This window comes from Strigops habroptila, chromosome 7, assembly GCF_004027225.2.
Source record: "Strigops habroptila isolate Jane chromosome 7, bStrHab1.2.pri, whole genome shotgun sequence".
Classification (NCBI taxonomy): Eukaryota; Metazoa; Chordata; class Aves; order Psittaciformes; family Psittacidae; genus Strigops; species Strigops habroptila.
In genome coordinates this window covers 37,523,666-37,547,212 of record NC_044283.2, presented here as the reverse complement: position 1 = coordinate 37,547,212, position 23,547 = coordinate 37,523,666, and the positions used below count along the sequence as shown (strand labels likewise).

The following is a 23,547-nucleotide window of genomic DNA, read 5'->3' as shown; positions in this document are numbered from 1 at the left end:
CATTTTCTGTCTCTCTTCTGTTGTTGCCTTGGGGAAATGCTAAAGTCCTCAAGGCTTCCACTCTGGCTAAAGTCTCAGTGCCAAGGCCGCCCCAACAGCTTTGCACAGATCTAGCGTAACTGTTACAGAAACGCCTCCTAGCTAAAAAGTGATTCTGTTTTTCTTTGCTCAGCTTCTTGCTTTGATAGGAAATATCAGGAGTAAAGTATCATGTAGATATCATACCACATCCCCTCTAGCCACAGAATAAAAGATGGAGGCCATCCTGTCCTAACAACTCCCTTTCTACAATAAAAACTCCCAATCCATCTAGTTACCTCACTTGCCAGTCACTGGCAATTCCAGCAGCTATTCAGCCTCACATGCCATGTAAAACCATACATCCCTGACAGTCTTTGATACATCAGACGTACTTCACTATCCAGCTGCTGCAAGTCTTCACTGAACTGGTATAATGACCTAACACTATACACTTTGTCTCTATCCACGCACTGCATTTTACCTCATCCCTAGACACAAAGCCTCCAACTACATATTCTGAACAACCCAGTTATTACCTACTCTAGGAGCCAGAGAACATGGGATTCATGTGAAAGGAACAGCTAAAGGACAGCTCTCACTCAAGCAGCAGCTGCAATGGGGTCACAAGCCTGTTATCACAAAATAATTAACTGTATAAGACTATTAATTGCTATGAACTGTAAAACAGGAAAATCAGGCCCCATATGCCACTTTAAATACTTTGGGGTATTTTGTTTGGTTGGTTTTTTGTTCGGTTGGTTTTTTGTTCATGGGGTTTTTTTGGTTGGTTGGTTGGTTTTATTTTGTTGTTGGTTTTTGTTTTTTTTCTGGGGGGGAGGGGAGTTAAAGGGAGAGAAAGCAAGGGGGTGTTAAAGGTTTTTCTGTTCTTTCACTTGTTTTTTGGTTCCTGAACCCCCAGAATACACCCACTTCACATTTTCAAGAAGTTTCATTCATTTCTGTCATTAAAACTGATATTTTCATTTAATCCCTATTACTTAGTCCTTGGAAATTTTGAAAATGTGATCAGACATGTTGTACAACTCCAGGTAGCAGCCACCCTATGTACTGCATAGCTGCTCAAAATTCCCTCATGATTAAAGTCCTCTTCACTCTTTTGTTGCTCTTTTGTTCTCCAGTGGTAATGAATAACAGTAATCATTTATTTTCTCCAGACTAGTTCACCCCCAGATCTACTTGGCTTTGCTGAACTGTGGAGCATGAGAAAGCTGCAATCACTTTCCATTTTCCTCTCTCCTAACTTCTCCTGGCAAGGAATACCAACATACAACGGTGCTCTACCCTTGCTGCTAGCACAGGAAGCCTTACAGGTCTGTTTTATATGACTCTGAAATGCTATAGCCTAATGCTTGCTCCACGACAAAGGCAGATATTCTACAAAATGCATTTTTTCCTCAAATTATTTTCTTGAAGCTCTATTCTTCATCATTTACAGGACTCAGCTTTTCCACAGAACTGAGAAAACTGTTCTGTGAAATGGTATACACACTGCTTTTATAGCAATTACAATACAATTATATTCAGAAAGTACAATAGTTATTGCACAACTAGTACAACCTACCATGTGCTGTAGCCCAAGAGTGCAAGCTCACACGTCACATACATTCATCTTCTGAGTACCTTTTACTACTACTTCACCTGCCTCTACTTGGGACTCAGAAAAGCACTTTTCCTGACTAAACCAATCTGTGCATTATACACTGCCACTTCCAGCAATATATCTGTCTCTCAGGAATAGCGGTGTTTACTCATGGCCAAACAGTTTTCTATGCATGTCAAGATATAAAGAAAGCACTACACTTACGTATTTAAAAAAACAAAACAAAACAAAACAATACAAACCCAGGGTAAACCTTCCCAAGAAAATGTCATGAGATCAGATAGAATTTTGAAAAGAATAAGCTTTTCTAAAATATTTTAATTAATAAATACAATTTCCTAGGCTTGTATCAAATTTGTACAAAATTAATTCAAAGCTTTCCTTTGAATACTGCTTGCTTGAAAAAGTTGAAATAGTTTGAAATACGTGACTTTCTCTTTCCTTCTTCTTTTCGTATACCCTTCACACACAATCACCCCATTCCTAGCAGAATCAAATACTCAATTGTACAACATTTCAGGATACTGACATTAAAAAGCCATTGTAATCTGTGGGTATGAAAACTGTTTTAGCTGCTTTAAAAAAATTTTTACATTGTCTCTATCCTCTCAAGATGTTGAATATATAGCCATAAATTTTATTGGTTTGATTTTTTTTTTTTTTTAAATAACTGACTTTGTAGATCTAAAGCTTGTTTTAGAGGAAAGCAGTCCCAAGAAAGACAAAAATCCCCCCAAATACCACTAATAATATTCCTCTTTGAATACTGTATGCAACATTTATAATGTAACTGGTTGATGAATATCATGTCATTCCTGAAAGTCATCCAGCGTGACCTGATAACTTACATGTGGTTCCACTGACTTAGCATTATCATTAATCGCTAGCGAGCTTACCCTGCTATTACAATTCTTGACTGGTTGTTGAAGATAAAGTTCTTTTTATCTTCAAAACCCCACTTTTCCTCAACCTACGTATTAGACAACCTAACTTCAGAGACCTTCATGTCTCACACTTCATCTGTCTCATTTGTAATAAATCCTTCCTTCTTACTTTTATATCTAGGGAAGTTTCTAATAGTTGACATTGCTTTCAGTCATTACAATCTTGACATTTGTTGTTGACCCCAAGGAAAGCAGAACTACTCTTCATTGTTATTCTCACATTAGAGGCAAAGGCCCAGTACATCATGTTCTTTGACACAAAAACTAAAATACCGAAGGCTGAGGGCTACTCTTTTTACCACAGAAGAAGAAATAAAAATCAAACACAGCACAAACCAAAACAAACTACCCCCCCACCCTCCCACCCCCAGCATTTCAAGTTATTTGGAAGTATGCAAGGCAATATGAGGATAGGGCATATGCATGCTGAAAGTCTCACCAGCACCGTCAGAGCCTCCGTATAACCCATATTCTACTGATAGAGCACATTATATATGTAATCTGAAAAATAACTTTTTCACTGAAATCATGAAGACCAAACTTTGCTTTTGTAATTCAGCTACTGAGATTTTATTCATATCACATGATTTCAGGAGCTGCCATTTTAGAGGACTTCAAACTTGCAACAAAGTAAGGGGCATGAAGAAGGTTGCTTATTTTAAAAATTAATCTAAGCATACATCTTGTCAGCAGAGAGTGTGAAAGATCTATAAACAAGATTCAAACAAAATAGCTTAAGTAACAGAAATAAATCTAGCTATATGTGCAGAACTCATCGCAGTATATTCTTTCCACTAAGATAAGTTACATTGCAGTGGTCCTTACAGTTCCAGGTAAGACTAGGACCAGTGTGACATGATGGACCATATCTCATGCATCAGTGGGGAAGATACCAAGAGCCCCTCTTTGCGTGAATACATTTGCAAATGTATTCAAGGAAGGCAGATACATTTAAGGAACAGTCTTCTGAGAATACTTCTATTAAGAGTTAGGTTTGCTGATCTCAATTTATGCCTCAGCCTGAAATTGTCTTTGTATTTGGGTTCTATTCCATCATTTGCTGTTAGTAGAAAGTCCATGTCTTCTGCTGCCAAAGACAGAACAAATTTTTTTGTCATTTCATTAGCTGAAAACATTGCAGTTACCTTCCCAAAATAAAACATCCATTCATCTGAAGAAAAAGCCTTTTCTTTTTTTTTCTTTTAAACAAACAAGCAAGCAAACGTAGGCCAATTTGTCATTGTTGTGTATCACTTCTGTAAAATGAATAAAAAGAGACAGTGATCCCCAGTAGAATCATATCTGTCCTGATCTTTTCATATCACAGTTCTATTATTACTAAGAAATTCAGTTCTTCTGAAGGGCTTGAATTTAACAACTTTCTGAACTGTTCCTTCCTTTGCCATACTGCACAGACATCCACCATATGTATATCACAGCATTCTGCCTTAGATTATGTCACTGCTGAAAATCAAAGGTCTGTCACTCTTCATTTTAACAACACATATGCCATATGCATAATGATTGCAACTCCTTTAGTTTTGCTCATTTAAATAAAATATTTGATTAGAAACTAAAAGGGGACAGACAAGATACTTCAATCATCTTTTATTCCACCTTTAATAGCAAAGAACACTTACTGGCTGCAATTCATTGTTCTATTTATTTACTTATTTACAAATCAGTAAGTATTCCCTGGCATACTTCATCTTTCCTTAGTATCTAGAGGCCTCAGTTATGAAGAGATTCTCATTAGAGAAATGTAAAAACTATAACTTACTAAAGCAATAAACGTGGATAGGAGACATGAAAGCTTATGCATGTCCTATATGGCTTTTCACAGAAGAAAATCAAGACAAAGTGAGTAAATGATACAGATAATCAGTTTCAGATATTTTGTATCTCAGTCCAGAATCTTAAATGATATCTTAATAATTTTCACAAAACATTATCTCTAAGCCAGTAATTTATAAATTACCGGCTAAAAAAAAGAGCCTGTTTTTTAATCTGATAATACAACTTTTGATACCTTCATTATTTCACAACAATTTCATTCCTTAGAATTACCAAGCATGATGTAAATTATTGCTGTGACACATTTTGGTTTTTTTAGCTGTGTACTCTTACTGAGAATTCATATATTGGATGAAGGTCCAACATTTGTACCTACTGAAGCTGCTTGCTACTGGAACCACCTTGGGAAGGTCTTTGATGAGATCTTTGTTTTGTTGCTTTTACCCTATCTGTTGAAAGGCAATAGTTGGTATTTGGTAAAGTTATTACAAAACGGCAGTTGTATCGACAATCAGTTTATCTAAGTAAGTGTACTGCCTCACAGAGCCAGAGGTATGACATATGTTCATTAAAAAAATTATTTCATGTCTCCCACAGGTTTGCTTCACTCACATGAACATTTTTATGCTTCTGTTGCAGGAGTTTCATAACCCAGTTTCACAAACTGAAAACTGTCATCTCAGTACTGCTTTCTTTAACTGGTAGAACAGATTAAGATGAGCTGGGAGAGCTCACTAAAATGCATATAATCTTATGAATTTTGGCTGCATATTCTACCTCTCATTTACAAGGAGTGAAAAGGTCTCATTTAGCTTTTTGATTGCAACAAGTTATTCAGATAAACCAAATCTGCTGTGGTCCTCAGTGCACTAACTGTATGAAAAAGGTGGCCCCTATCAGGAAGAAAAGTTTACTATAAACTGGGGAGAAGGAAAATAAAGAGCAATTAAGCATGCAGAATGATGCTCTGGGCTAAAGCTGAGCTGATTAACCTTGAACCAGTGTCAGGAGCAGAGAGCTTACTAGGGTACGTCATTGGCATTCTGACCCAAAGGATGCTTTCTCCTTCTGCAGAGAAACAGAATAGATTTCATTCATTTTCAAGCTATGCAGTTCACCAGCATGGAAACATAAGAGTGGAATGGAGATAACAAGCCAAAAGTCAGCATTTCACTAGCTGATAGCTCAGAAGAAATGAAAGCATAGCTGAGAGCAACAAAATAAACGAGGCCTATGCGTTTGCACTATCTTGATACTAAAGAATTTATGAAGTTTCTTTTAAAGTTTTTTCTCTATTTGTCCTTAAATAAGCATAGTATTAAAATAGAAGAAAATAATATTTTCAAGTTTAAAGAAACTGTCCTAAGTCTTTGTATTTTTCCAGTATGAAAAGCAGCTCCAGAACTACAGACTGTTAAGAGTTATGTTTGTTACTACTTTGAATATTCATACTTATTTTTTAAATTCCCTGCACTGCTGATAATGACCTGATGAATACAGATGGAAGCTGTGTAACTGAGATACGTAGCACTTATTACACCATTGCCATTGAGGATATAAAGACTTAAATGGTACAAGCTCCAGATACATATTACATAACCAGCTTGATAAGATGCCTTTAAAAATTTCTAAAATATCAGACATTAGAGCAGCAAGTTATCCCCTACATACATATAAAAGCCCAATTCTACCTCTATTGACTATCTCAGATTTACAGTAGTTTTGCTGGAATGTACAAGGAACATAAGACTGAATAACAAAAATGTGGGTATTTGTTAGCTACAGGCATAAAATTGTACACCAACATAAATACTTGTCAAACATTATGTCATAGAGAAACCTAGTTTCAGTTTTAAAGCAAACGATTGCATATTCTGCAATGAGAGCAGCATGAATTAGTCATTTCCATTAAAACTATGAAGCAGAATTGCCTAGCAACCAAGAAAATTAATTCAAAGATTAAAAAAACCACTGTGACACTGACAGAGCAACCGCTATTCTATTCCAGCAACCGTAAAGACACTTAGAAATGAGGCTAGTGTTTCCTTAATATTTCTTAACAAAGCAAAAACAAACAATTTCATAAAATGAGTCATAATGGACAGAGAATAAAAACAGTCAAAGCAATTGCATAAAGCAAATGCAAATAATAGCCCTTTTTTTCATAACATAATTAAAATGAAAAACATACGAATTTTTTTCATATTCTGGCATTAGTGAATGAATTGCTGTGGAAGTTTCTACCCTGTTCCCACTCACAAAGAGCAAATTTGTTTCATTGCATTTATTCCATGCAATTATTCCATATTTTAGTACTTTAGGAGCTTGATTTCTTATAGAATTTATGACTGTGCCTACCTGAAAAAACTCTGCAGTGCTATTACCCACTACTACCCCTGGTCAAATTATTCCTAATCATGCTTCTGTGGGGAAGCTTTTCATTTATCCAGTTTATCACACCAAGATTATGGAAAAAAAACCATTACAGATTAAGGACGGTAAGAATGACTGCAGTAATTTAGTTTAATAACTGATACTCTTATATTTCTTGTTACATCTGGGCCATTGTGTAATTCATTATCCCTGAAGGACTATGAAAATCCTGCTAAAATTATCCCTTTAGAAATAAAACAACCACATTCTGTAGCAACATTGAAGTCTACCGCCTTGTCAGGATGTCAGAGGAATGATTACAGATCAGCGATTCCTGAGTAGTGGTACTTTCAGACTTCTAGTAGTAGACAGTTCATCTTCCAGCTTGAGGTACAGAGCTTGTATGCACTCAAAAAAAAGATCAGGATTTATGAGAGAATGAACCACCAAAGGAGAAAAGCAAGATCCCAGAGGATATCACAAGATTTAGCAATTGCAGCTGCATCAAATCTAGTACAGTCTCCATTAAAAGATAATAATAAAAATAAAACAATATGAGAAAGAAATCAAGACAGACTAGTAGGAGTAACTGTGCATTAGAAGGTAACTCCCCTGGCATGGACACAACTGTACTCTTCTATCAGCATACAAAAGTGTATCTCAGCTCTGGTTGTGTATAACATTCACAAAATACACCCACCCCTAGCTATGGGCATGTTTAAGTCTTGAAACCTGCATATTCCAATGGTATTCAAGAAAGGGAGAAGAGCTTGAACCAGGTTTTAGAAGTTAAGGCTGTCAATAAATATGCAATAATGTCCATGATTTCATCTTCCAGAAGGGGATGAGACAGGTAATAATGGAGGGTATCTGCTGGAAGCACAGACAATACAGATGGTATGGATATGTGTAACAGATCAAAATGAAGAAAATATTAACATTAAAAGTCCCCCATGTGCAAACACATCCATAAAGCCGATAAAAGACCCCAGATGTCCATAAGAGGTTCCCTTACATCTTAAATATTTGATGACTGTACCAGATGGGGAGGGGTGAAAAAATATCTTCTCTGAGCCATTACCATAAACACAGCTGACCTAAAAGACCTACTGACTGCTAGGTTACAGTTACTCCAGTGTTTTCACTAGTGAACAGTGTTCATAAATCTAGAATAATTCTGAAAGATGATGTCTTTGAGAAACAGTAGACTCCATATGCTGTTGAACAGCTGAAATAAATGTACTTTTTATTTTATGGCCTTTGTGCCACATGCCATGGATGTTTTTGTAGTATACATTTCTTACCAAACTCTTCGGATAGTCACAGTGATAACCACCTTTTTTTGGTTAAGTTTATCTGTATAATAGAATGGTATTATAAAACTAGAAGATACTCCTGCCAACTCTACACATAGCTGACAACAGTATCTTTTTTCCCATTAGGATTTTAAACAGCACAGTTTATATGACAAAAATCTCAGAAACAAACACCCATTTTCTATGTTCACACTAGACACTGTCAGAGCCCAGAACCTTGTACTAACAGAAAGCCTTGTAATAGACCCCCCACTTCAGAAAGATTTATCAAATATCTACTCCACTCCATCCCACAAAACACAGGCAACTAACTGACACACTGCTTCAGACCTGCATGATAAGACCAAAAGTCTCACCTATAGTTCATTACAAGAGGACAACGAGAAGGATAACTCCAGTGTCAGCCCTTGCACTAGCAGCACAAATTTAACAAAATTAAACTCCCAGAGAATCTTAGAAAGCAGACCATGACCATGTTGCAGAGAAAAGGTAACAAGAAGGTCACTAGTAGCCTGCCTTGGGGAAAATTCCATCTGCACAGCAAATTTGATGATCAGCTTGGCTAAAGTGTGTGAAAAAGACACACTAGCAAAATATTTCAGTACCCCTAGAAGGTCCAGTATACCCTGCCCAAGAGTGAATCCAAATTCTAGTAATTCGAAGGAACAATACAAACCAAAACTCTTAAAAATTAAAACACCTAGAAAAGAATAATTTCTTGGAACCTGCGAACAGCCACAGGATACCTGAAAGCATATTAATCTACTGTAATACCATGCAAAACAAAACAAAACAAAACCAATCAAAAAAACCCAAAACCAAACAAACAACAAAACCCTCAAAACAAACAAACAAACAAAACAGCTGATTAAAGAAACCCTCCATTCAACTTTCCTTCCAGTCTCCTTTCAGATCCTATTAAATTGCATCATCACATCCTCTCACAGATTTTCTGCCAAAACCTGACAGCTACATGCATATTACTCTATGGCATTGTTAGGTCTTAACCTTAAAAAATGTGCACGTGCTTCCTTTTTGCTTATGTGAATAATTGGTATAAAACCAATGGTATAAAATCAATTGGTATAAAACCACAGTGCACAACATCAAAGATGTTGTAAGTCTTTGCAGGATCAGAGCCTTGGTAACTGATTTTCCAGATTCTGAAGTTACACACATGCACAGTTTTGAAGCATTATATTACCCTAAAATCAAGGGCAATATATGTATTTACAAGCAAATCCTGCTCATTTCTACAGCATTGGTGGATGGTGTGGATGAGAGTGGTCCTTACTTTACTAGGACTGTGAATTTTCCAGCAAAACAGAAGTATTATGTAGCTAACATAGTTAAGACTAAACAGAAGAAAAGTTTTATAGCTCAGAGAAGTAGATCTCAAGCTAATTATGAACACTTGGAAAACAAGGTGCTGTTTAGTTTTGATCTTGTTCAGCCATCTAGTTAACTAACATGGCAATAAGATGTTTTTGAAGAGCATGAGAACCACAAAGAGAATCTGCAGATGTTCATGTGGAACTGCAACCTAGTACTAAGAGGAAAGGCAAGGGGGAAAGCATGATTATGCCTATTTATAATGTTAAAAGTATATGTTGATCAGAAGTAGTGGTCAACCTCTCAGTTACAAATTAGAAGGCTGAGAAAGTCTCTGAAGACAATTGTACTGCTATGTTAAAGGATTGCAAAAAATAGGAAAAGCGTTTTATACAGCTAACAAACTCAGACTATTTCATTAGAAAGTAAATCACCTGGGTCGGGGCAACCCCAGGCACTGCTACAGGCTGGGCAGAGAAGAGATTCAGAGCAGCCCTGCAGAAAAGGACTTGGGGGTGTTGGTTGACGAGAAGCTTAACATGAGCCGGCAGTGTGCGCTTGCAGCCCAGAAAGCCAACCGCATCCTGGGCTGCATCAAAAGAAGCGTGACCAGCAGATCGAAGGAGGTGATCCTGCCCCTCTACTCTGCTCTTGTGAGACCCCACTTGGAGTACTGCGTACAGTTCTGGTGTCCTCAACATAAAAAGGACATGGAGCTGTTGGAGCGAGTCCAGAGGAGGGCCACGAGGATGATAAGTGGGCTGGAGCACCTCCCATATGAAGACAGGCTGAGAGAGTTGGGGCTGTTCAGCCTGGAGAAGAGAAGGCTGCGTGGTGACCTCATAGCAGCCTTCCAGTATCTGAAGGGGGTCTACAAGGATGCTGGGGAGGGACTCTTCCTTAGGGACTGTAGTGGTAGGACAAGGGGTAATGGGTTCAAACTTAAACAGAGGAAGTTTAGATTAGATATAAGGAAGAAGTTCTTTACAGTGAGGATGGTGAAGCACTGGAATGGGTTGCCCAGGGAGGTTGTGGATGCTCCATCCCTGGCGGTGTTCAAGGCCAGGTTGGACAGAGCCTTGAGCCACGTGGTTTAGGGCAAGGTGTCCCTGCCCATGGCAGGGGGGTTGGAACTAGATGATCTTAAGGTCCTTTCCAACCCTTACAATTCTATGATTCTATGATTCTATTTGTGTCATTCAGCTGCACATGTAGGTTCCTTTTCTATATAGGAGTGATTTATCAACAAGTCATGAACAAAGGCAAACCATATTAAGTGGGAAGCGTTTCATGCTGAAGCTACTCAGTTTAAAAATCAATACTACAACATTCAATAATATAATTGAATACGCTTATGAACAACACAGTGGCCAGTAGTCAATGGTTCCTTTCTCAAGGCAATTTCAGACATTTACTTTCATCCTCAGTTATGCATATTGAGTTACTATTTACAATGACCTAGCAACCTATAACCCCCATAAGTTCATGTACTGGTATACAACCTTTAGGAAAAACAATATACTTTGAAAGTTTATACGCTCTTTTGTGCCATATGCAGAATTCAAAATGTTATTGGTTTTACCGCCATTATTGTCAGTAAAAATAAAATCTCATCATAGACATCTGCTCAATTAAGGTTTTTCACAATGGACTAATCCAACAGCCAGAGAGGTTGAATTTGGGCTCACTGCACCCAGTAGCAGTTACTAAATCCCCTTTCTTCTAATGCAGCTACCTGACCTGTATAACATTGTGCTCAGCTGGGGCATTTGTCTGCTTCAAGTGGCAGCAGCACCTTCTGCTCAGTTGTTACCCTCCTCCTTCTCCGTTGAAGAGAGCATATCATATGTAAGCATCCCAGGGATCAGATCCAGCCTGCAAATTATGCCATGAGCATGGTAAATAAATGATGCAGAAAAACATAGTTGGAAAGAAGGATCTCGACAGGCTGGAGAGATGAGCAGAGAGAAACCTTTTGAAATTCAACAAAGTCAAGTGCAGGGTCCTGCACCTGGAGAGGAACAGCCTCAGGCACCAGTACAGGCTGAGGGCTGACATGCTGGAAAGTAGCTCTGCGAAGGACCTGAGAGTCCTGATGAACAATAAAAGTTGTCCACGAACTAACAATGTACCCTTTTGGCCAAGAAAAATGGTATCCTGGGCTGTTTTAGGAAGAGCATTGCCAGCAGGTCAAGAGAGGTCCCTCTCTACTCAGCCCTGGTGAGGCCTCACTAGAAATACTGTGCCTGTTCTGGGCTCCCCGGTACAAGAGAGACATGAAGCAAGTGCAGTCTTTTTGGCCTTATGGGTCAAAATGTATGCCTTTGTTTCTCCTAAAAGACCAAGGCCATGACCAGGTAAAACCCAAAATATAAGAGTAACAAAGAGACTGTCTGCAAGTTTCTTTGGGGCTTTATATGCCACCATATCTAGAGTGTGGACATTTATTTTTTTTCTCCTCAAAACATATCAGAAAGAAAACCACCCAAACTGCAACTGTTTACTAATGTGAAAAGTTAAAGAACAGTTTTAAGATGCAGGATTTATTTACTGATAGAACAGGAACAAAGGAACTAGCAGCAGTGCTAACTTTGACATGCCTTCCACCTCTAGAGCAGACTTGGAGAGTTCGCTCTTGGCACCTGCACCGTATTTTGTTCATCACAGTCCAGATTCCTCTTGTCATAGTAGAAAAACTTAGCACAGCATCAACTTCTGCATACAGATTCTAGCCTGCAAGTCCCAAAGCATTCAAGGTACTACTACTACTAGTAACTTGCACTTCATCAGAGCAGAAGGTTTTGAAAGGTTGAGGGTTGTTTGAGGTGAGATGTGTAATAGAAGAGTAAGAGATGGGGCACAAACAGTTTGGAAGATGGAAGTAAAGCATGATGGCTTTCTTCTGGAGAGGCAAGGATCAGACCTCTGTGCCATCCAAGTGTAGAGATGAGTGCCCAGCTTGGATGGGTTTCTTCATCTACCCCTGAGATACCAACCAAAACCATGACACCAAAAGCTCAGGATCTACTCCTATATAAAAATATACCATCCTAAACTCTTGCTATGGATGAATGTGTCCTCACTTGAGAGCTGCAAAGAGACACCCCAAGCTCTTTCCATAGTTGTTTTCTGAAGGCTTTTAAACTGATTCAAAATTATGCCAGCTGCTTACTATTGCACACAGTTTAATAGAGTAAGAGATCTGGTGGGAAATCAGGGGGTGGCAGGCTTTGGTGACTTACATGAAGAAAGCTAAGCTGATTCAGCAGTAGTAGAGGGTGCCACTACACTGCAGAGCCTCCCACACTGGCTACATCACCTTGCTAGGCAAGAGTACACAGTACCAGCTTCCTTCACCAGAGAAACTAGGCCAACAGGTCAACCATGATAACTCTTTTCCATGAACATGAAGTGATATACTTTAATTTTCCAAGAGAATCTTTCTTATCTTTCATTAATTGAAGATAAAACCAGACTTGTTCTCCCTCTTTCTCGCATCTATTCATAACTTCAAAATAGTTAGAAAATTACCACAGTTATAATATTCCCATAGTAATATTACAATATTACCACAGTAGCCATGAACATAGAATGGTTGTTGCTTTACTTGGGGGAAAAAAATGTGTTTAACTTACATGTTCACTATTTCAAAAAGGTAATCTGAATTTATGCTTCTAATAACTTTTCCTGTAAAGCTTCTCAAATGTTTATTTACTAACATTAAGCTCCAAATATCAATCCAGTACTACTCTGTCCAGATTACACATGTGTTGCTTGGGGTTTTTTTTTAAGTTTAAAGTTATTGAAATTTGTATGATTATATCAACACCATAAGAGATTTTTTTTTTTTTTTCCTTGAAAGACTAAAATGTAAAGATTTGGAAGCAATTTAAAAACATTCTACCTTGAAACACATTTTATGTTTTAAGAAACTCCTAAAATTTCCATCAAGGCCCTCTATAGATCTTCTCTGAAAGACCAAATTTTAATATCTCTTATTCTTTTAACTACAATACTGCCTTCCTCTATTTCCATATCAATTTCAAACTTCTGAACACTGCCAAATGTGTTTCAAATTATAGTGCTTATTCTTATCATCTTTTTACCATATTGCCTCTCTTCAACCTCTATAAACACAATCGTCTCTACTTTTTTCCCCACTGTGACTTAATGCAAAGCAATCCATGCTTAATCACTTCACTATGCTTCTATACTCTCTTCAAATTCCTCCTTAATGTCCAATTTTACCTATATGAAACAATCCTGCTCCAGTTTGAGAAGCAGGATGTGATCAGTTATGACTTAATTAATAAATGCGCAGCACTTGTAATCTTATATTACAGAAGAAATTTTAAAATATTGCAGAATTTTATTTGCATGCCTTCCAGGTGCCAAAAAAAGTGCTTCCACAGAAAACTGAAAATCTGGACAGCAGTCGCAATGAGCTACGTTTTACAAAACACACACTTGGGGTACAAAGGGGAAAATATTGACAGGCAAAGAGTCCTCACTGGAACTCCAAATACTATATTTAACTTGAACTTTATTTTCAGTAGCACCTGCCTGCAAAGCTTATATGTCAAATGGGCAGCAAATATCACCTTTTGCTGAAATCTAGTTTTATACAAGAACTGCAGCAAATGCACTGCTTCCTCACACCATATTAAAAAGACAGATTTTTCTTTTAAATCAATACTAAATTTATTGCTATATCTATTTGCTGTACAGTTATATTGGTGTCATTACTTGAGAAAAAAAATCTTTCAATATGTGAAACAAACAAAAATTATTCAGAAAGTAAGTGTCCAAGTGTCCACTATCAGGGATATTTTAAATGTAAAGAGAAGAGTAATCCTTGTGCTTAGTAGTAGTTGGTGATATTTTAGCAAGTGTTATTTGGAACAATGCTATTCCAGATGGTTGTAATATAAATTTTGGAAGGACTACTGAAGTCCTACATGACGACTAGTAAGAAGGAGATAAAAATATTAGGGGGACGGGGAGAAGAGAGAAAAATTAGCCTTCTTGAGACTAGTGTACTGTAGTACGAGTTGGCATGGACAAGCTAACAGAATACTTAAGCCATTTTTTGTGTCAGTGCCCTTGCTTCATAAGGCCTGAGAACATATGTGTACAAAAACTCACAGTTCTGATAGTTAATCCCTATTTGATGTTTATCTTTGACTCTCACAACTTTGATGCTCTGAGTTTGATCTCTCTGCAGCTGAGAAAATGACAAGACTTATTTCACACTCCTTCTACGCTGGAGCTGAAGTCTGTGGTTCCCTGCCCCATCCCAAGCAAAAGAAATGTGACAAAGCATCAATATGGGACTTGCTGGCCTGTCTCAGGAATCAGTCATGTCATAAGATATCAGCAGTAATTATGTATTTTAGTTGCATGAATTGGCTGAAAATTCTGCTCAAAGAGATTTGTCAATTGAATATTAACCGAAAAAATATTTTATACAAGATCAATCTTAGACCTTTGCCTCTTTTACATGCAGATTTTCAACGGCCATCAGGTGATTATGTGCTTTATGGTTTTACAAAATCATACACAGTGTCTACAATCTGAAGCAGAACAGCCCAAAAATGTGTTTTGGTTTGTTTGGGATTTATTTATTTATTTGTTTGTTTGTTTGTTTATTTGTTTATATTCTACTTAATTCTCCATATAGAACTATCAGGAGGAAAGAACATTTTCTCATCTATTTGTATAGGGAAAATTACTAGTTCAAAACTATTGTTTCAAGATAGCAAATGTTGTTATATGAGGCCAGCAGCATTCCATCCATTCTTCCATCTTCAATTTTAGTGCAATGGCAGGCAATTCAAACAAGTTAAAAATTGCATTGACAAAATTGTTTAAGGTGCTTAGCAAAAATGAATGCATATTCACAATATAAAATTATTATATTTTTAGATATTAATCAATCCCTTAATCCTTCTTCAAAAGGAACCTTAGCACTAAGCTGAATCAAATTTATTTTTGCTATATCTGCAGTATTGTTTTGTTATTACCAAATGCTTTTTTCTTCAGAGTAATTAGAAACTGCAACACACTCCTTTTCCCCCTAAAGTGAGCCTTTATGTAGGAAAAGCTTTTTATAAATTTATATTGTTGTCTTGATACAGTATTTTTTTCAACACTTTTTTCTAAGCATTTGCATCTCTTATTTAGTAAATATCTTATTTCTAAAATAGTTTATTTATGAAATTGATGTACAAGTGTCAAATACACCATGAAGACTTAAATTCTCACACATTGAATTGAGGATTCCATCTGCCTTAGGGCAGCTAGAATACTTTTTACCCTGTGAGAATGTATATAAAAGTATAATTAGGTCCTACTAATGCTGGATTTTCATGCCTCTGACTAGTATGATATTAAGCCTGTAAGAAATACAAAGTTCTCTACTATTCCCAGAGACATTTCAATGTTCAAGATTAAATAAGCAAGAAAGACTGAATTTATTTACATCATCATCTGTGATTAAAAGCCTAATGTATTGAATAATAACATATGTTCAAATTACAGCTCTGGAACTCACTGCTTCTAATATAAGAATATTAAATAAGGTAGCCTAAAGTTACTACATATAGGAGAATAACTCTTACAATATTAGAACAATTAACTTCAATTTTATATTTAATGCTATTGCATTTTTCTTTAATAAACCTTATTGATTTACTACTGAGCAGCATTAAGCAGGAAATATAGTAAGATATTTTGCCAGATGCTAAAATTTACTTCCATATTTAACATTGATCAAGAAGAAAAATTATTTACTGTTAGTCACTTTGTGGTTGTCAAGTGAGTATTTTATATGACACCCTTACTACACACACACTTTTGAGAACAGGCAACAATAAACATGATGAAAGTTAAGAGCATTCCACTCTGAAGGAACCTGTAAAAATCCAACCTGAACACAAGCTTGGGAACTAAGTGTAGAGTTGAAAATATGTTTCCAAAGGAAACAGAGATTGACCTCTGACTGCTATGTTTTCTTTAAGAATCAAATGTTGCAAATCCAGATTTTGTATGAAGAACATCAGCCACCAAATGTTTGCTACTTCCTACCTATAAGGCCAAATTTAAAAACTGTTTCCAAATTACTCACCAAACTGATTGTAGCTCAGAGGTCCTATAAGGCTAGACAGAGTACTGACAATGTAAGAAGAACTTAACTGAAGATGCAAGCATGACTTACAATTAACATGGCATTTACATTAAACAAGAAAATAACTCTTTGTTTACAAGTATAGTCACCCAAGAAAGTCCAAAATATAAAGATTTGCTCATTTTTATTTTAACCGACTTTCTAACAATAGTCAAATAAGAAATTGGACAACTGTTCTCTTTTAGAGTTAAATAAAAAGATTTAGAAGACTAACTTGCAAAGGATGCCAGCAGTGCTTTGACTGTTGGCCGTTGGTTTATTTCTTAATATAAAATAAAAATCTTCCTTTTCATCTAGTTTATAGTACCCTACTAACTCAGTCTGCCATTTTCCAAAAAGCACTGACAGAAGAGAAAACAATTCAAGCAGAGGCTCCGTGTATGTAATACTAGTAGCATCATAGACTTCTTCTGAATTTCTTCTAAAACTCTGCTTAAAGTTCTCCCTTGCTTGCATGCTGTGGAACAAACAAAAAGCTTTGATAATAGGCCACAGAACCACTTAAATCATTAATGCAGATCAAATACACACTCATTATTTATTTTCTAGTAGTCAACATTTTCATTTCACAATAATTTTTTTTTTTTTTTGCTATCCTACCAGTGGAACCTTATCTTTGTTTGTTAGGATTACTACAGCCAAGAGAGCTTTGGAAAATTTAGCTCTTCCTCATGTTTGCTCCTGTGCAAACACAGATGCTCCATCCACTCCAATGAGTTTATTTCATAAAGGAATTCAAAACATAAAATGAAGTTATGGATGAACCATAAACCCACACATTTATCTTAAATTTAGTGTAAATGCTATGTCTTGCTGTGCTACAGAATGTTTCTTTTTTCTGAAATAGATATGTAGTGAGAATGAATAATCCTAAACTCCACTGCACCAAGTCTCACACAATGCAAAAAAATTACATTGCCTGCCCTCTGAGAAGCTTTCTATTGGAGCGAAGGACTGGGGTTGAGGACATCATTACAATCTTAGTGCTTTCTCAGAGGGCAGACCTGTTCTGCAGGAACTGCACTGATACCTTTCTCCACATAGCAAAGCAAACAGTTTGACCATTGTCTTTCAAATACTGGCAGCTGAGACCAACCACTGACACGTGCAAATTTATACATGAGGTTTTCAAAATTAGTATGCATCCCTAAAGACATCAGTGAAACTTCTTCTTATAAGTGGAGCTGATAATTTTTTGAAAGATAAACCAGTCAAATAGATTACAGGCTTCAGTTATCCTTGGTTTTCTAGACAGCAAATTCGCAATCAAAGCTCTTAGTATGTTAAAGTTCTAGGCATGTAACATAATGTCGGTATGGAAATTGTGAACAAGTTGATATTTCTAGGATGTTACGAATTTTTACTTTATTACAATATATTCTAGTATTCACACATAGCTTACATTTCAGCCAGACTTTCTACACACTTTCAGTTCTTGGACAGCTACAGTCAGCTGTGTAGCAAATACCTTTGAAATCTCCTCCCCAACCTGTACTGGCTTGCAAGTAAAGGTAATGTGGTATCAAGGAAAAAATAAAAAGGGGGAGGATGGGGGACAGACGACAGACGACAAGTCTTCTAATACTTTAACACAGAAAATTAATGAATATGATTTATTCTTGGTTAAAATTTTTACAGCTTTATATATGAAAACTGCCGGACAGCAGCATTATCTCAGTTTACCATATTAAGGGTACTGATCCTAAGAAGAAATGACAATTTCCAAGGCCAATAGAAAGAAAAGGGGGAGGGGAGTGAAATGTCCATTTCTGTTTCTCAATCATTACCACAAATGATACAGTTTCTAGTAAATCATTATTTTCAAGAAACAGATGTAATATATTTCCCTGCTGATGATTTTCCAAGATACAGCCATTAACAAATTGTAAGTGTTAAATACTAGACTGTACAGAGATTGTGTAAGGCAGAAGGTCATTATTTGGAACCACTATCGTAGGAATTATGTTTGCATTTATCAATATCTTACTGCATAAAATTCTCTAAAATAACAGGATTTCCAAATCTGCAAGCCTCTTATTAGAGTTATCTTTGCGGTATTTATGAAATGCATCAATATGAAACTATTCACTTCCATCATGGCTGCTAGGAAGACGTAATGCTGTTCAGTGGGAGGTTCAAAGCATCTGCTGTGAAGAGCATAGGAGCTGATAAGCAGTGACAATTTATACTCCCATTGATTTTGTAGAAAGCAGAGGAAAAAGAAACAGTTCCACTCAAAATGACAGGAGGACAAAAATTGGAATATATGAATTACAACTAAACTTGCTGGGACACTACAGTTAGAAAAACTAGTCCTGATGACCTGAAACTATACTATGCATATCAAGCAAACACATAATGTTCAGATCATGTTAAATGAAAGCAAAAAATCCCCAAAAACTACAAAAAATAAGTATGAAGTCATACTAATAACAGTCAATATTTTTCAAGTGCAAAGTGCAAACCTTGAAAAGATCCGTGATTTCATAATCATCTCTATACTTCACTATAATTCCAAAAACTGTATTCAAGCACCCCAAAAATTCAAAAATTAAAATATTTTTAATTTTCTTCCTTAAATGTGAATAATTTTATTCAAACTCTAAACATATTTTTAAAGTTGTCATAATCTAAAGTGGGAACATGACATATTGACATGACCAGTTGTCAGGTATGGTCACAGCAACTAAGCAGCATCCCTTTCCACACCAATAAGGAAAAATACACATAATTTGTGAGCTCTTAACATTCTCCTTTCACTGTCTGTGGTGACAGCTGGGTACCACTAAAAGGAAAAAAGGCTGAACACATGGCATTGTAAACGGGGGGGGGGGATAACTAATGTTAGCTGTTGTAATCACACTATTAATCACACCATTTTGAGTGGCTATTGGTCATTCAAATGTTTATCATATGAACAATGATGATACAGTTTATCAATAACAACATGTTCTTTTAATATACAGAACTGTTCACTTTTTTTCTCTGCTTTTCTTTGTCTTTAATAAGAATTCAGGGATTTTGAATTTCACACTCTTTCTTCAGGCAATACCATTCAATAACAATGGAAGTATTTTGATTCAGTGGTCAAACAGTTCAATTCACCCAGTTTAAGAGGGAAAAAATGCATTCAAACTTTAAAAAAAACACGTCTTCAATTTATAAATGTAAGGCACACTAGATAATTTGAACCATACAACAAGAGTATCGATTTTACCTTCAGAAACAAACAAAAATAAAATAAAACCTCACTGAACTGCCTTGTACTTTCCCTTTTTTCTGCCATTTGCAAATAATAAAATTCATCCGGAGAAGCTGCTGAAATCACCGACCATATACTAATCTACTTATCTGTAAACATAAGTATGCCCCACACAGAGAGGGGGCACATATATCTTCCTTCAGTCTTCTTATGACTATCTAATGTGCATTCATATCAAGTAAAGACCATAAACAATCCAAAGCTGCATTCTGTCTAAATGGGTCAGTTATAATGAGAAAGCATGACATTTACATATAGAAAACAGATTGATCAGGGAGCAGAAAAACAGAATATGGCATCAGTGCAGAAAAATATGCCTTTACAGGCAAATTTATATCAAATGAATTTGTGAGATCCTAAATCCTCCTTAAAAATAGAAATAGATCAAAAATAAATGCAAAAATGAAAAGTATATGTGATTTAGTGTAGCAAATATTCACTATTCACCCTTTGTGCTCGCAATGAACTAAAATTAAAAAAAACAAACCACCTTGGTTCCTTTCACTACTGTAATGTCACTTGTATAGAATAACACTTAAGTGAAAAGACTAAGCCCTCTATGTTTCTCAGAGATTCACAAATTAATAAACAGCCTGTAACAATTTTAAATTGCCCTTTTAAGTGTTAACTGGTCCAATAACATTAAGCTATTTTCAACTTGACCAGAAACAGTGGAACAGAAATGCTCCGAACATGCTGTGTACATCTTGCTAGAGCAATTTCAACTGCAACGTGGAAAATGGATTTCAGCAAAATGCAAATCTGTACAATGCAAATATTAGAACTATAGCAAGGCTGCTACAACACATCACAAAACAGAAGTGGAAAAAAGGCAGAGGGAAATTTCAGTACTGCCTAAATATATTCAAAATACACCCCATGTCTTTGTTCAGTCTGGACTTTCATTCAAGGTGTAAATACTGGTTACATTGTTAGATATCAACTGCAACTGGCTCCAAATATTGTATGAGTAGCTCTCTCATAGTTCACACTATTCTTCCTTGACCCAGCTAGACAAGCGTGAAAACATGAAATAAATGAAGGTTAACAAAGACTGGTCTGGGAAGCAGGCTGCATTAAATGCTTTCTGTGATTCTGTGAATATTATTAGCATAGATGTAAAATTCACTATTTAGATTGTTTAATACTAGATATCAGATACCAGTCACCATATTAATGCTAGGTGCTATTGCAGAGAGACAAATGAAGTAAACGGTATGAAAAAATAGAAAAGAATAAAGAAAGAAATCTTTCCCCATCTGCCACAAAGATATTCACAAACCTTACATCATGCTGCAAAAGCAAATAAGGAACTGCAAAATAATCATCTTCTTGCAAAGATAAAGAAATTTTAGCACAATACCTTTCTGTGTTTGTCCCTCTTCCATATTCTCTTCCATGGCTACCTTTCTTTGCTAGAAACAGCTACAGAGAATTAATCAAAAGCTTCAGTCAGATGTAGGAAAAAGTGTGGATTTTTTTTTTTCCCTGGGAAGCTCCAACAGCAGAGGCTTAGGCAAGTCCTCAGAGATTAGCTAAGGCTCCCTCACTCTCCTTGTTTGCTTGGAGACAGGCTGTCAAGTGTAATTTCATTCAAATTAGTCTTCCGTGAAGATTATCAATTTTTCTTCTCAAAGCTGCCCATTGTGTACCACTGTAAGCAGGTATTCAAATGAACAGCCCGTGAATTTTGGGGGGAAATTTGGTCTAAGCCTTTATGGCAGCGACACCCATTCATAAGCCTCACTTGGCATATAAAATGGAGAAAAGAAATTGAGGTTTGTATTGAAATCTGTGTTTTAAATTGGAAACAGGATGGTCTGAAAACAGACAGAGGGGTATCCTCCTAACGGGAAGCAGACCACCAACCCATAATTCCCCCTATTTGCTACTGAAGTGGGAAAGCCCAGATCCCTGTGGGTTCTTTATGCTGTATTACTTCACTCCCTCTCTCTCTCTCACCCACCCACACTCCCCCCTCTCCGCTCCTCCTCCTGTATCAGCACATTTAAGAATAATATGACTCTTCATTTCCCTCCTTCTTATATATCTGTATCATCTGGAACTAAAACCAAATATATACTATTACCTTATAATATTCTAGCAAACATCTTTATAACTACCATTTTGTATGCAACTGTGTTTATACGTACATACAAGCACAATCTAATGCATACCACTAACCGCTGCAAATTATATGCACCCTACACATTATCTGTCAGTGTCACAGTAACAGGAATTTAGGGGCAGTTCAGAGATTTAAAACAGTACTTGCATCCATTATTTTCCTGATTGCTAGTATACAAAATTAGCTGTACACTTCAAATCCCTATTAAAACACCTGGACCTTCTTAAAAAGTTGAAGCACCCAATGTGGGTATGTATGTGAGGAAGCACATATAAACACACTGTTATGAATCTATTCAGGAAAAGCATAGGTTAAATACACTCTGAGGGCACCTGCTAACTTGGGGAGCTCTGCAGTCTGATTTGGAATGCAAATTGGAAGCTGCAGTCTAGCAATAAATAGCATTTTTGTACCTAAGTCTACAGAGTAATGTAACATCCTTCTAAGACTTTCATTATTTCACCAAGACTGCAATTAGAACACAAGTCCAATTTTTCTTTACAGTTTTCACTTCTCATCCTTCTAGGAAAAAACTGACTAAAGCTTACCCCCTCCCCAAAACCTTCTATGGCAGAAAATCCGTATTTACATATGAATGATAAGTAGTTCACACATTTACTTTGTGCTGTCTAAATAGATTGACTTAGTGCTACCTTCCAAGTCACAAAAAAAACCAAACCAAAACAAAACACAAAAAAACCCACAAAGTTTTTTTGGTTGGTTGGTTTGTTGGGGTTTTTTTGGTGGTTGGGGTTTTTTGTTTGTTCTTTTTTGGGGTTTTTTACACTGTATATAAATCTGTTCAAATCTGGTTCATAAGAGATTGTATTTCATATATATTAACTTAATTTTATATATATAATTAAATAATGGAATACATATTTATTTTGTTACACTATCCATTTCCTACCCCTTTTTTTCCTTTTTAATTCACCTTTCTAGGGTTCTGTTTTCTAGAATAACTGAAGAACAACGATTAGTTGTCTTAGTTCTCAGATCATAGAATCATAGAATGGTTTGGGTCAGAAAGGACCTTAAGATCACCTAGTTCCAAACCTCCTCTCTTAGGCAGGGACACCTCACGTTAGACCATGTCATCCAAGGCTCTGCTCAACCTGGCCTTTGACACTGCCAGGATCCAACTGATCATTTCAAAATCAACACATTGAGACTGCCATTACACATGGAAGTGCAGCAACATCATAGCATTTAAGTATCTTCCATCTTTCTAAGAATTATTCTTACATTCACATTTTAAAAAAAAAAAAAAAAAAAAGGCATACTTCCTCTAAACCTGAAGATCTCCTGTGTAAGTCTCCCCTGATATGTTTTCTTTTCAAAGTATTTTCTTACATATATATTAATAAATCTTTGTATTTTAAAAAGTGTCTGGCAAATATTTCACTTAGGGTGGCAATCACTTCTAAGGTTTGTTTATTGATAATACCAAATAGTTAAGCAGCCTCTTAAACAGTGATGTTTACAACAAAGGAATCTATACATTGCTTATGAAACCAAATGACCTTTTCCTTGAAACAATCATACAAGCTTTGTTTCAAACATAAAAAGC

At 36.3% G+C, this 23,547-nt stretch overlaps 1 protein-coding gene across 1 annotated transcript in view; it reads right to left on the bottom strand.

The window, feature by feature from the left end:
- The window catches only part of GPM6A (glycoprotein M6A), a 115,934-nt gene extending 94,120 nt beyond the window's left edge, over positions 1-21,814 (bottom strand). The window contains exon 1 of the mRNA XM_030491524.1: positions 21,213-21,814. Within this exon, the coding sequence (XP_030347384.1) occupies positions 21,213-21,249 (37 nt within the window). The 5' untranslated portion in view covers positions 21,250-21,814. The remainder of the gene's footprint in view (positions 1-21,212) is intronic.
- Positions 21,815-23,547: the final 1,733 nt, after the last annotated feature.